This window comes from Amblyomma mixtum, chromosome 10 (assembly GCF_055824585.1).
Source record: "Amblyomma mixtum isolate Tamu chromosome 10, ASM5582458v1, whole genome shotgun sequence".
Taxonomy (NCBI): domain Eukaryota; kingdom Metazoa; phylum Arthropoda; class Arachnida; order Ixodida; family Ixodidae; genus Amblyomma; species Amblyomma mixtum.
In genome coordinates, this window is record NC_143021.1 from 184,788,879 (window position 1) to 184,804,017 (window position 15,139).

The 15,139-nt window shown below is 48.0% G+C and overlaps 1 protein-coding gene across 1 annotated transcript; it reads right to left on the reverse strand.

Moving 5' to 3' along the window:
• Positions 1 to 5,321, reverse strand: LOC149327928 (uncharacterized). Its single transcript, XM_089563119.1, has 2 exons — positions 5,239 to 5,321; positions 1 to 784 (listed from the first exon to the last, which is right to left on the reverse strand). Exons 1-2 carry the CDS (start codon positions 5,319 to 5,321, stop codon positions 1 to 3), a joined length of 867 nt encoding a protein of 288 aa, XP_089419245.1.
• Between the last annotated feature and the right edge of the window lie 9,818 nt (positions 5,322 to 15,139).

Sequence of the window (15,139 nt, forward strand, 5' to 3'; positions counted from 1 at the left end):
TTAGAACTCAGGCGCCGAGTATCTTCGTGGTGGTTGGCGCTTTCGTTCACTCCTGCGGAGTTGTGTAGATTCGGATGTCCCTGTGGTGTCTTGGGCTCGCACAGCTGGCAGCGGCGCGGGTGTCTCGTGGTCTGGAGACGAGGGAGGAGGAGCCGGATTGAGGTGTTCTCTTCTGCGCCGAAACTGTTGACCCTCTTCCGTTTTGATGATGTAGGCACGAGGAGTCTCAACCCGCTGTACGACCGTGACAGGGGACCATGATCTTGAGGGCGCGTTGTACATAGTTGCGGTCGAGCCAGTGCGAAGCTCTGGAAGAGGCCGTGTACCTCTGTTGTAGAAGCAGCGTTGCTTGCTCCTGATGTCTTCTACCCTTCGTCGCACGGTCTTGAGTGACACTGTTTGTGGCTGTAGGTGGCTGGTTGGTACAGGAAGCAGCGTTCTTGTCTGTCGGCCCATGAGCCTCTGCACAGGGGACTTCAGAGAAGAGTCCCGAGGTGAATTTCGGAACTCAAGCAATGCGGCACAAAATTCGGTGCTGCCGAAACGGAACCGCCTTAACAGCTTCTTAGCTTCCTGTACTGCTCGTTCTGCCATTCCATTCGAACGGGGATAGTACGGACTAGACCGGACGTGTTGCAGGCCATTCTTATCGGCGTAATCCTTGAACTGTTGGCTACTGAAGGGTGGTCCGTTGTCTGTGCAAAGTCGCCTTGGGAAGCCATGTGTTGCAAAGAAGTCATTGCATGCTGCAATAACCTTGTTAGCTGACGGTGCTTGCACAAGCCTGATTTCAAAAAAGAAACAGTAGAAGTAGAAGTAGTAGTAGTAGTAGTAGTAGAAGACCTTTATGCGGACAAAAATTACAGGCCGAGCATGTCGACCGCCTGGGCGACCAGAAGTCGCTGTTCTTCCTCCCCTTCAGCGCCAAGCCAGTCGAGCCAGGTGGTGATGGATAAAGAAGGTGGGGGGTAGGAACCCGACTGCTGAGCAGCCGGGCAATGAAAGAAGCAATGGGCCAGGTCCGCATAGATACAGAGGCAGTTGGGACAGGAAGGGTCTGATCGATAGCGATAGAGAAAGAGGCGAGACGGGGTGATAACTGCATTCATTTGGATGTGCCGAAGAAGGCGAGCCTCCGGCACCGTGAGCGATGGATGAGGGGGAGGGTAAAGGCGTTTGTCTAGGCGAAGCTCGAGGTAGGCCTCTTTTATGGTGCGGCGAAGGGTGAGTCTCCCACCGTCCTCTGAGGGCTTGGGCCAGGGGATCAACGGTGCCCGGAAAAGTGTGTCTCGGGCGAGCTGATGGGCCAGCTCATTGCCGTGAATCCCTGAATGCCCAGGTACCCAGCGGAGGAAAACGATGGAAGGCTGCAATGCGGAGACCGCTCGTTCGACCTCCTGTTGGAGAGGAGGGGTTAGGGTGCGTTTCTGTATGTGGTGTATAGCGGCTTGTGAGTCTGAATAGACTGTGTACTCTTGAAGAGAGAGAGCGTGCGCTCCACCATCTTCTGTGCATGATATGACGTCAAATGTGTGTATATAGTCATGTTCCTTTTGAGATTAAAACAGTTGTTAGAAAGCACTTCGTCCTGTGTATTAGTCCTTTTTCCGTGGTTTTTAGCGCTCACCAATTCCTTTAAGAGAGGGAAGGAGAGCAAATGTCTGAAGGGCATGTGCAATGGCGAGGACCTCGAGGGACAGTGCATCCGGAGGGTGTAGATACGGCCCACTGGTGTGGGTTTCAGGAGCGGGGAGGTGGGGATGGTACAGGGCGTAGCCGCAGGAACCTCGAGGAACCACGAAGGAGGCATCCGTATAGGCTACACCCTGGGTATCAAAGAGAGGGGAATGGTGCTGCGCGGCCGCATGACGACGGCCGGCGTGCAGGACGGGGGACATGTTGGTCGGGAGGGGGAGGATACGAAGATTGGGAGCCGGGGTTGGAATAGGAGAGCTAAAAGGGTCGATGGGAATGGGCGAGATGCCCGCTTGAGTCAGTAACCACTGACCCTGACTGGTAAGGGAAAGGCGGGCAAGCTGCGAGTCACGATGGAGAGAGAGAGAAGAGAACGGAGAGGAGGAAAGAGGCCTGTGGCAAAGATCTTAGCGGTAGAGGTAGTGATAGGGAGGTTGAGAGCTGCCTTGTAGAGGCCCACAAGGGCAGTCTCGAGAGTGTTAAGTTGAGTCTGATTGAAGGAAATGTAGGGTGCAAAGTACAAGACCTTGTTGAGGGCCAGCGCGTGGGCAACTCGGCACGCATGAGCCTCGTGGAGACCTGAGCGCCGAGTGACCACGCGCCGCAGGAGGTGAGTTACGGTTGGCAGGTGGTGACAGCGTGGTGGAGGGCTTGAGAGTAGAAGTCAACAACAACTAAGTACTCGGCACCGTCCTGATAACAAATATCAGCTTCTACTGACTCCCAGGGCAGAGTTGGTATCTCGTGACTTAACAGCGGTAGTTGCGCATTTTTTTATTTGTACTTTTGGCATTTTTGACAACGTTGAGCGACTTCCTCAATATCGCTGTTTATACTTGGCCAGAAGACAACGGTTTGGGCGCGTGCCTTCATTTTTTCTGCTCCTGTGTGCGCAGCATGAAGAGAAGCCAGTACCTCACTGCGCAGTCTGGCAGGAATGAGAAAGCGATTGCTCCAGAACACAAGGCCGGATTCAGTATGCAGCTCGTCGCGGAAGCTCCAATAGCTGCGTAGTTCGGGAGTGACGTCAGCCTTGTCAATGGGCCACGCTGTGCTTGCATACTGGCGAAGTTTCACCATGCTTGGGTCACGGTCCGTCTCCCGCAGAACTTGCTCCAGGCGCCTGTCTGAAACTTGAAGACAAGCGATAGGGTTAACGTGGAAATGCGCGCACTGTTCTACGAGCTGTGCTTCATTAGGAAAACGTGATAACGCGTCAGCGATGAACAGTTGTTTCCCGGAGTGTACTTGACATTTATATGGTATTTTTGTAGGTTTAGACGCATACGCTGCAGGCGGAGAGGGCACTGGCGTAATGGCTTCTTGAAAATCATTTCGAGCGGCTTCTGGCCAGATTCCACAATGACTTCTGGCTGCCCAAAAATGTAGTCCTTGAATTTTTCACAGCCGTGGACGATTGCTAGCATCTCTTTCTCTATCTGCGCGTACCTTTACTGCGCTTCTGTCAGCGAGCGAGATGAGTAGGCTAAGGGGTGTCCTTCCTCCATTATCACAGCGCCAATTCCATTTTCGCTGGCGTCTACAGATAGCGTGATTGGTTTGCCCTTCTGGTAATATGCCAATATGGGAGCCGTTGCTAGTGCTTCGCGCAGTGCTTCAAAGCTCTTTTGAGGTCTGTCTTCCCAAACCCATGCGGCATTCTTTTTCAAAAGTTCTCGGAGCGATGCTGTGAGCGTTGGCATATTAGGAATGAAGCGGGAAAACGAAGTTCACCATACCCAAAAATGTCTGTAGCTCTTTCCGGTTGCAAGGGGCCGGCACGTGGAAAATATCTTCCAGTCTCCCTGGATCCAGGCTCAACCCGTCGCGCGTCAACACGTGGCCTAGGTACTTGACGGATTCCTGCAAGAAGTTACACTTTTTTTTGTTCAGTTTCCAGTTGTGCTCTTGACATCTTGTCAGCACATTGACAAGACTTGCGTCATGCTCTTCTTTAGTTCGACCCCAGACTAGAATGTCGTCCATTACGACTGCTGTGCCAGTGAGACCTTCCAGTACTTTGTGCATGGCGCGTTGAAATATTTCCGGAGCCGAAGAAATGCCGAAAGGCATACGTAGGAACCTGTAACGACCGTACGGAGTGCTCATTGTGCAAATTTTGGAGCTTTCGTCATCCAGTTTTATCTGCCAAAATCCCGTAGCGGCATCCAAAGTCTAAAAGTATTGTGCTCCACACAGAGACGGTGCAATGTCATCTTGCGTTGGCATAGGATAATGTTCCCTCAGCAGCGCTTTGTTCAAATCAGATGGATCGAGACATATGCGTACCTTGTCGTTCTTTATGACGGTAACCATGTGGCTGGACCACTCGGTTGGCTCGGTCACTTTGGAAACTACTCCGGCTGCTTCCATGCGGTCCAGTACCGCTTTTACTCTGTCCTCGACTGCGAACAGAATCCGGCGTGCTGTTTTGACCACTCCTTGGGAACCGTGCTTGAGCTTCAGGTGGTAGACGACACCCTTGATCTCGCCTAATCCGGAGAAGACGTCTTCATAGGGCTTGACTACGTCGTACATCTCTTGGTGCTCCAGTGAAGCAATTCGGCGAATCAAGCCCAGCTTCTCGGCAACTGAGCCGTTAAGAGTCACGGGTATGTCGTCTTCCATTACGAAGAATGTCGTTTCAAATGTTCCCTCGGGTCCGGTCACATGAAGGTGACTACGTTTCGTTGCTTTTTTCTGAAAGCCAAAAAATGTGTTCAGCACGAAAGCGCAGTTTTCGGGTTGCTTTTGAGTTATCTTCTGCAGCTGGCTGTGTGATATGACCGAGCAATTGGCTCCAGTATCGAGCTTGCAGGCAACTGGCGTTTCTTCCATTTTCACGATTTCAGTCCAGCGGCCGTCTTTTTTGCTGCTTTGCGACAAAGTTTCCAAGCAGAAATTATCTGCCTGTCCGTCTGAATTCGCTTCTACTGACGCCACTTTTTGCTCTTTCACGCAGAGGTTAGCGCTCTTCGTTTTGCACTCAGCTGCAAAATGATTTCTTTTGCCACATTTTAAGCACGTGCGTCCCTTTGCAGGGCATGTTTCACTGTTGTGAACACGAGCACATTTGTTACAGCGACTTTTCATTTGGAGGACTCCATTGACAGCCACTTGACGGTTCTTGCTGGAGTGTATTTCTTCACTTTGCTCTTTGCCGTGTTCCCGAGCTCGACAAATTTCAACAGTTTTGGCCAAGGAAGCATTTTCTGAAAGAAGCGCTTCTTGAAGTTTCTTGTCTCTCATTCCCAGGATGATTCTGCTTCTCAGCATGCGTTCTTCCAGCTCACCGAATTGACAGCTTTTTGCTAGTACACGCAGCTCCGTTAACCGATCGTTAAAATGTTCGTCTTCCTTCTGGTCACGCTTTCCAAATCGAAACTCGTGATAAGCTAGGTTTAGTGCTGGTTTGTAGAACGCTTCAAACTTTCGCTTCAGTACAGCAATGTCGCTTTTATCCTCTCCAGCATCAAATACGAAAGTGCTGTACGTTTTGCGTGCGTCTTCTCCAATACTGATGAGAAAGGTTGCAGCCTGTACCTCTTTCGGTTGTTGGTCCAGGTAGGTTGCAGTTGAGAAGAAGTCGAACTCTTGCCTCCATGCTTCCCAGCTATCCCAGACATCTCCCGTTGTATCCAGGGCCTTCGGTGGTGGCAGCAGCGAAGTGACGGGGGCGGCAGCCTGGTCGCGGTGCTGCTCGGCTTCTGTCATGGCTCTGGTCCAATGCAATTTCCCGGGCCTCCCGGATTGCCGTGCTTCTGCCGTCGGTTACGTCGCCCGGTTGCGTTGCGCGGTCGCTAACCGGCCACTTCTGACACCATGTGGACACGACGAGGCATGGTGCATGAATGACGCTTTATTCAAGAAGGCGATCGATTATATGGGCAAGCGGTTAGATAACAGAAATGGGGGCGGCTTTTGTCCGGCTAGGCGCGTGTGCATGACTTGCATTACGTCACAGCTATGACTGGTGCAATAAATTTATGATACTTTTTATTTACTTAATTATTTCAAAATATTGCAGGCCAATAGATTGCCCATGCAGGAGGGGCTATAAAAGGCATTGAAAATGACAAATACTAAGATAATACATGGGGTTACAAACAATGACCACAATAACGCAATACAACCCTCATTCACTCGAGAAAAGGCTTCTGAAGAACTTGTCAATTTATCCCTATAAATACAGATTAGAGGGATCAACCAGGATGTGTTTGGATACCCATCCGTAGTGACATTTAGAGCGCTGCTAGAACACTGTGAACATATCGAGTTCAAAAAATGAATTATGTAAAAATATATTTGTTGACATGTGGAAATACGATTCGCTGCAAACTTCACAATTCAAAGGCATCTTTGTATTTTTGTTTTCAATGCAGAAAAATTCCTGCGCGTAAATGCAGAGTTTGTTGTTAAAACATCAACTTTTCACTAAATCTTAGATCACGTTTAGTTTCAGACGGCTGGCATGAGAATTGCCGTATTTTTATGTGCGTTTAACATAAGAACTATACATGAGATGGGTTCATAGACGCTCAAACTGTTTATCAACGCCCGCTTTTTGCAGCAGCTGATGAGCGTTCCGGGGAAAAGAAATGAGGTACGAATTGCGGCACGCCCCTTCTTAAAAGGAAGGGCTCATGTTATTTTCTCACCCTACCTCATCTAATACAAAGAAAAGACGCAACTAAGGAACAATTTATGAGAGGAAGGCAGTCTTTCGGTTAGACTGCGGCAGTGGTGGTGGTGAAGGCATTCATTAGGCTATACAAAGGACCGGAAGTACCCTTGGATCAGCGCTAAAGAACCGCTCCTTACAGGCACTAGGCGGTGGCCTTGGTTCGAAAAGCAGCGTACTGTTCCCTGATCTCCTTATATCCTTCGAACTGGAAGAGAAATGAAATTGCGAAATGAAGCCGATAGCCTGGTTTGATTTTCTATATTTCAATATTGCCGAGAGGTTGTAATGTGTGCAATAAAATATACTTTTTTCTGTTTAGTGTGCAGCAAGGTGTGGTAGGAGGTCAGTTCTTCAGGCGTTATACAAGCCGAATGCTGACGCAAGAGACGAAGAAAATAAAATTTTCGTACAACTGGATTGGTGCATTTGAAGGCTAACTAATTAACTATAACACCGGAACCAGACTTTATTTACTTCAGTTTGTTTTGAATTCATCATCATCATCATCATTTATCGTCCCTTAAATCCCCCTGTCGAGGTATTCAATAAGGGGGGAGCGTATACAAGGTTGATGTGGAAAACAAAGGTCACAAAAATATAACAATGCAATATAGGAACATAAAGAGAAGCAAATAACGCGAAAGTTAGAACGGTGCAGGTAAAAAATGCCTTTAGGCCACAAGCCCCACACACGTCGGCGAAAGGTTAGGGCAGCAAAACTCAATACAGGAAAAAGGATTCCATATAAACACAAATCGAAGAAAAAAAAAGACATGTCAACACAGGTGACCTAACAACATCGCCTTAAACCTTGTCGCATCGTGCACATTTGTTAGTGAGTCGGGCAGAAGGTTCCATTCTTCAATCGCGGTCGGAAAGAAGGATTTGTTAAAAGCATTGGTTGTGCAATGAAGTCGTTGGACGCTATTTGAATTAAAAAGGCGGCGCGATGTACGAAAGGGGGGAGATATAAGGGAACCACGGAGACAGGGGAAATTGAAGTATAACTTATGGAACAAACAAAGGCGCGCAACTTTTCGTCTGAGAGCTAAGGAAGTGAGGTGAAGTGATGATTTAATGGAGCTTACGCAGGAATGAAAGTCGTATGTTGACGATATGAAGCGTGCTGAACGGTTCTGGACGGCTTCAAGCATGTTAATTAGATAGGACTGATGAGTACTCCAGACCGCGGATGCATACTCCAGCCTACTGCGGACAAACGTTTCATATGAAGTTTACGTATGTTAGCGGGGGAAGAGGGAAGTGATCTTCTAATAAAACCAAGTGTACGTGAAGCGTCGGCCGTGATTTTTGTAATATGATCAACCCAAGGTAATTTGCTATTGATTGTGATGCTAAGGTACCAATAAGATTCAACTTGCAATAGGTCCTCAGAAAATAAAGAGTAAGGATAAGTTAAATTAGAGCGTTTCTGAGAAATTTGCATAAAACTCCCCTCCCTCATGTAATACCCTCAAATGAGGGCCTTTGGGGCTATTTTGAATAAATGAATAAAAAACTGCACTTTCTAATATTCAGTTCCATCATCCACAAAGAGCACCAATTTTCGATGAGCTTCAGATCGTCTTGGATTCATTCTAAAACGCTACGCAGGTTGCTTTTGGAAGGCCTATACACATCTAGCGACGCTCACTCAGGACTTCTCTCCTGTATTAATTTTCTAAGACAAGGTTTCCTTTCCCTGCAGTAACGCGCGCAAATCTTGCACTCGCATCTAAACATATTCAATGTTGTTGTAGACGGCATCGCGGAATGTGCAATCGTGTTCTTGGTACGGATGGGCCAGAACTCTAAACATTACTTCCATTACGGGATCGATTGGGATATGTAATGAGACTAGGGACGAGTTGCGCCGAGCGAGCCCGAAAAAGACCTTGCTGATGTCAATTCGTAGTGCACTTCCTAAGCGGAGTGGACGCAAGTTGACTAGTCCATTGCTCAGAACATTCAAACTGGTCAAAATACTTCTCTTTTTGTGGAATGAACAAAGTTTCAGCAAGAATTGTACCCACTGCATGAAATGCTTACAGGGGACATTTTCTCTATGAAAATATCGTGGGAGCTTCGTCAACTCACTCCATGCATGCGGCTTGACATGAACTCTCCATTCAAGAGGACTTTTTAGCACGACACGAAAGGCAAGACAATAGCCCTGATGCCTGTGAAAGTTGCCAGATAATTATTAAGAAGAAACATTAGGAACGATGATCAAAGTGCTCATTGCATGGAACTGTTGTATCTACTACGTGGAACCAAAAAACACAATTTGTTTCTGAGCGATATCACCTGAGTTTCCTTTACGACGTCAGTTTAGGTTCGCATTTACCATTCAGTGATCAGAAGCAATGTGTAACTTATCTGTCGTCCCGTCTAGAACTGGTGATTTAAACGCATCGCTTCAATAAAGCAGCCAATAGCATTTCCAAAATGCGCGTCGCAGAGTTGAACTCCAGGCATATTCAAAAAGATATAGTAGAGCTTTATACTTTAACTGTGTTTACTGTTTTAAGTTCTCATTAGACTTTATATTTATAGACGAATCCAGTCCCTAAAGAAGCTAGGTTGCTTTACAGGAAAGCAATCGCCAAACTTGCGCGGCTGTACTGAGATAATGGAGAAAAAATCGACAATCTTCATTGTTTATTTTTTCTTTCAAGCTTCATTACAAAGGCAATGTTTAATCGAACGATGCCTAGGATATGCAGAAAAAGGTTCCTATGTCGTACGTGCTCTTGAGTCCCACATATCGAGAGACGACCGCACGGCGTTGGTAACTTGCAAAAGACGCTGGGACGACGAAGACCGCCTGTTGCTTAGCCGGGTACCATGGCCTGTAACATTATGGAAGCTGCCGAGTGAATTCCTGCTTCGATATTTCCAGGGCAACAGGCGCATGAGTATTAAGACAAACGTCCTGTTGCTAGGCCACGGCCTAAATGACTCAGCGTGCCTAGAGCAGACTTTGACAATGCCGCAGTCAACATACTTAGTCGACTGGCTAGTGATCGAAGACAGCAGTGAAGTACGGGACACGCTTAACCGTTTCGTGTCACAGTCAACGGTCAGAAACTTTTCTTGCAGCCATCGTGAAATACAACAAAGTGCTGAAAACGAGAAGGGAATGCTGCGACCTAGCGTAAAAACTTACGTGTCTCGATACTCAAGGGGTTATTCCGAGCGTTCGCATGTCCAAGGTGTCAGGTCCGACAAGCGCAGCGATCTAAGGGACAGTGTCGTCCGCGTCGGATGCCTTCAGTCTGAAGCCACCGGCCCCTGTTCAAACTTTTGGAAAACGGAATTCCTGTTGAACGCTCTTAGCCTCTACAATGTGACAGTGCATCGAAGCTTCTACAACGACAGAAGAATTCACCACGAGGATCTGTTGAAAAGCTATTACGACATTTCAGGACAAATGGCCATTGCGAACGAACGGTTAGCGATGAGGTTCGCAGTTCCGGCTAGCGTCCTAAACGGGCAAGAAACATTCTACGTCAAAAGCAGCCGTCCTGAGCCGGTCTCTTTCATCGGTATTCTAGTGAAGTCTAAGCTCGGGGTTTTTCTCCTTTTTGCGGCATTGCTTGCTGTATCTGCAGTTGCAGTAGTCGCTGAGCTCGTGGAAGGAAATCGTGGGCTAGGGACCACAGCCGCTGATTCTTTGATGCTGCATCTTGCCTCGTTTTACGCAACCTCGTTACCAATTCCACGAACACCAAGTTCAGTGCCGGCAAGAGGCATGGTATTCGGCGTATGGCTAATGGCGATACTCCCCCTGTCGAGTTATTTCCGCAGCGAACTTGTTTCAAGGCTTAGTCTACAGACATTTCCTGACATCATCGACACTATCCAAGAACTTGAGGAGGCGCTGGTGCGCAGAAGGATGACTCTGTGCGTCGTGGCGGGCACGTTCACACACCTCATTCTTGAGGCGGAGACACACACAAGCAGCTTTTACTCAAAGATGCGGTTAGCGTATCAAGGAAGAAAAGAAAAGCGCCTTTTGTTGGTTCCACATGTAAGAGACTGCCTCCCATGCGCTCAACACGAGGACCATGTATGCTTCGCACTCAAGTGGCCTAGTTGCTTTGTGCTTAAATGGGGACGTGATATGGTGCAGTCGAGAGAACATTTAAGCACGAGTTGGTTTGTAACTCCCGTCCGCAAGAATTATCCCTTTTTGCGTGGATACCATGAGTTTCTGCGGAGAATAGACGAAGCCTCACTGCTGGAAATGGCAAATTTGGGCCTCCGAGAGTGCATTTCTGACAACGGTGACTATGGACATGCCTATCCTCAAGTGAACCAAACTGCCGAGTTGAAAGCTTTCTTTGTGACTTTCACAGGGTCTTTGGCTTTTGCTACTGCCGTTTTCCTTTTGGAGGTGATCATTAGTGGGGCTGGAAAAAAGATTACAGTCGCTAATTTCACACAGAACTGAAGATATGGCCCTAAAGTTTTGTGATGTTGAGAAGACGGCTGCTTGTGAACACCGAAATGATATCAAGCTGAAATACCTCACTTTAGCAAAATGTGTAAAAAGGCGCTACGTGAACTGCACTATAAAGCTCAAGATATTGTGGTGTATAGAAAAATGCAGGCTTCAAAATTTTCTATCGGCGCGCAGTCCCGCATTTTCCGTATTCATATTTTGTTAGTACCGTAATCTGCTGAAAAGATCCCCTCCATATTTCCGGCTGTGGACCTATATAACGTGCGTTAGTAGGTTTCGTGTGCATAATATGTGAGCGCTTTTCGCGGAATCCTTCATTCCGAACTTCTTGCGCTAGATGTAGTATGACATGGAAAGATTCTGTGGTAACGGATTGATATTTATGAGAACACTTCTTATTGCACATTTGTCATATGTCTTGATAAACACACACATCTTCGTCGTGCACCAGCGTCATCTGTAGTGAGGCATCTACCGCGATGAGCACTAAGAGTTGCTTGTCTTGGCTGGCATCTAGATGAATCAGTTTTAATCCCAAACACCGACCATCTACTCAGCGGTTTTTTCTGAAAATCTTAGTGTGTACGCAGCGTTTACTTTCCTTGTGTGGCCAAGTGTAGATATCATTAGGCGACCTGCCTTCATGATATCTGGTAGCTTGAATTCACTCACTCATATGAAAAATAATCTATTCAACGGTGTGCTCAACTCCGCGCTCTGCTAGAATAACGAAACCATTCCGCACTAAACTATATATTTTTTTTATATTTCTGAGGAGCAAGCTGAAGTCAAAGTATACCAGGTGCTAACAGTTTTAGAGCCCATCGAAATGCGTCCATAACGAAAGCAACTCATTCCACAGAAACGGCTAGTCGATACAGACTACCCCACTTATAGCGGCCGTAATTATAACTAAAACTCTCGCTTATTACGCACGAGGGCGGCTCTCGTTCTAATACAACGAGCAACCGCGGTGGTGTAACTAACAGGCGGCGTAAATCCGGCTCCGCCATCAAAAACCCCTGCAACCGAAAACCGCGGACATTGAATTGCGCCTCCGAGCACACTTGACAATCGTACTCGGAAAGAGTGTGGAGACATGAAACTGCAATGGGAAAAGAGAGAGCGTGCCGATAAAATTGCAGAGTTTTACAAAATGTCGCCGTCAGAGGCAAATTCCTTGAAAAGGGACGTCTGCGTTGGTGGAAGGCACGGCAAACTTTCGCGTTAACATGCTTTTGTGCATGAGAATGAAAGGCCCAGAAGTACTTGTATTTGAGCGTGTTGGTTCATAACTTTTCAGGATTACACAGGGGCACAATAAAAGACACGGACATAGAAGTAGACAGGGACGAGCGCCTACTATCAACAGGCTTTATGCGACGTGGACCGTTAATATATCTTCGCTTTTCCCCAGCGCCACTGTCCGAATCACAAGCACGTGGATACCAGAGAACACAAAAAGAAATCCAAAGGCAGGCGATTACAGAAATTTATCTAAGAAAACCAGTTCAGATCGGCGAAGTATCAGAGATGAATCACTGATGCAGTTATCTCCTTTTTTTCTGATGTAATAGGCTTCCACCAGTTCCCGTTCAATCTGATCGCGGCTTCTCAACATTACTCTACAGTCCGATAAGCGGGGAAAACAGGCGACCTTAGTCTTCTTAGTGCATTCTTGGCAATGGTCCGGGAGATGGGAGTCTGTCTTCTTTAAAGAGTTCTTGTGCTCCAGAAGGCGCTGGTGGAGGCAACGTCCAGTTTGCCCAACGCAAACCTTCCCGCAAGTGAGCGGGAACTATCGTACACTATCGTACACAGCGTGGTGTGCCCTTTTGACCGAAGCGCTATCGCTTTACAAAGTATTTCGTCTGCACTAATCAAGTCATGTCACCACGCTGTGCACGATGGCTTCTTGTCACAGGTCTCAAGGCTGGAAAAGGCAGGCTTCCCTGATTCCCTCATTCTTCCTGTGACGCAGTCCTTGGCCAAAAACTGAAGGGCAGCAAGCGGAGCAATGCGAAAGACCCAACGAAGTGTTCAAGGCCGGAGGTGGTACCATACGTACACAGAACTTCCCACAACATTAAGAAGGTGGCCAAGAAGTACGGAGTAGCAGTAGTTTTTTCTGCTCCGCGAAAGTTGTCCGGTCTGTGCGCACGCATAAGAAGAAAACAAAAACGGCAAGAGTGTGGCGTAAAACACCGTAAACCCCACGTAACCTACAAAAAACAAGTTGTATATAAGTTCCCGCTCACTTGCGGGAAGGTTTACGTTGGGCAAACTGGACATTGCCTCCACCAGCGCCTTCTGGAGCACAAAAACTCTTTAAAGAAGACAGACTCCCATCTCCCGGACCATTGCCAAGAATGCACTAAGAAGCCTCAGGTCGCCTGTTTTCCCCGATTATCGGACTGTAGAGTATTGTTGAGAAGCCGCGATCAGATTGAACGGGAACTGGTGGAAGCCTATTACATCAAAAAAAAGGAGATAACTGCATCAGTGATTCATCTCTGATACTTCGCCGATCTGAAATGGTTTTCTTAGATAGATTTCTGTAATCGCCTGCCTTTGGATTGCTTTTTGTGTTCTCTGGTATCCACGTGCTTGTGATTCGCACAGTGGCGCTGGGGAAAAGCGAAGGTATATTAACGGTCTATGTCGAATAAAGCCTTTTGATAGTAAGCGCTCATCGCTGTCTACTTCTATGTCCGTGTCTTTTCTTGCGCCCCTGTGTAATCCTGAAAAGAATGAAAGGCGCCGGCCGGTAACTCTCCTTTCTCGGCGTTGCAAGTCTGGAGAGGTGCGATGCTTGTGGAGGTAGGCTTTTGTCGGCTACTGGCCGACCACATTGGCCTGCAAAATAGGTCACATTTTAGTGCTGTTCGGATAGCATGCAACCCAGGAAAAGTTTCGCTATAGTGACTCACTATTTTGTCTTAGAGCTGCTTTTCAGTTCAACCATATTATAGAAATATGATACTCCATAAAGGGAAATTAGAGCTCAGCTGTGTTTGCGTCAACGGCGCAAATGGAAGGGCCCTTTAGAAGGCGCCGCTTAGCGTCTACTTCCGCACCGCGAAACCTTGGGTTCTCTCGACGGCGGTGCTTAGCTCCTCCTGCTTAGGCGGCGCGTACCTCTTAATTCTGCCGCCGGCGGAGCTGAAATTGTGATCAGGCAGCTCGTTCGCGAGCAGCGGCAGGCGAAATATTTCCACGGCTGCATCGCTCATACTTCAGGAAGAATTTTCTGTGTATTTTGTGGTCTATTATGCAAGCAGACGGTACGTACTAGGAAGATAACTTTGTGAATGGCGTCGTCGACGCCCACAGTGCATTCGTGCAGCACGTTTCACAGCTCCGCCCGCTTACGCAGCGAAGCGCTGTGCGACTGCGAAGAGCCTGCGCGTGGCTGTGCGTGAGCGCATGCCGGCGCGAAAAGCCCTGCCTGCCCTCGCCGCCCTATCTCCGCGCTTGCAGCGCCGAAGGAAAACAGCGCACGCGGCGCGAACTATTGTGGCGCCATCTATGAGCGAGCAGCGGTGCACTTGTTGCCTCGGTTACACTGACGGCTGCTACAACGATGCCGCTGAATCCACGAACGGGAGCTTAGCAACTATGCTCTAAAACAGGAAGTCCTGGTCATTCTTGACAACTTGTGTGGTTGCATTCTCTGACTGTGGTTAGAATACTCTTCTCGCCATGGAATGGAAAGTGCTAGAGTCAGTCACCAGACACGGGCGCCATACACGCGCTCAAGATATAGCAACATCAGCACGAGATGAAGCGCTTCCCAATAAAAGCTGACCCAGCCGATGTCTGGTTAAGGTATCGATATCCTTGTTCCCCGCTGCGAAAAATACTATCACCGTGTGGACCAGAGTGACACTGGAGAGCATCGAGAATTGCTTCCATAGAGCATTCTTTTTGGACCAAAAAATGCTTGAAGACGCCGTTGAACATGCGAGTGATGAAATGTATAGATTTTTAAGTGCGTGTAGTTAAGCGCACATGGCCAGATTAGATCTCGCCAGGTATGGCTTCGTGAGGTGGAGATTGTTACGAATGGGCATCCCACTCTCTCTTACTGTTGGGGCTGGAGCATCCTAACCTGCTCCCACTGCTGTGCAGAGCTGAGCGATTAAACGGTCGAGGCGACGGTGAGTCAGACATTTATGTTCAGTATGTACAAGGGCTTTACACAATCCGTACAATGGCCGAGAGCACAACGGGATAGCAGAAAGGGGTTGGGCCATGACGCGGGAGAGCGTCTCTCTGGCGCGATCTCTCGT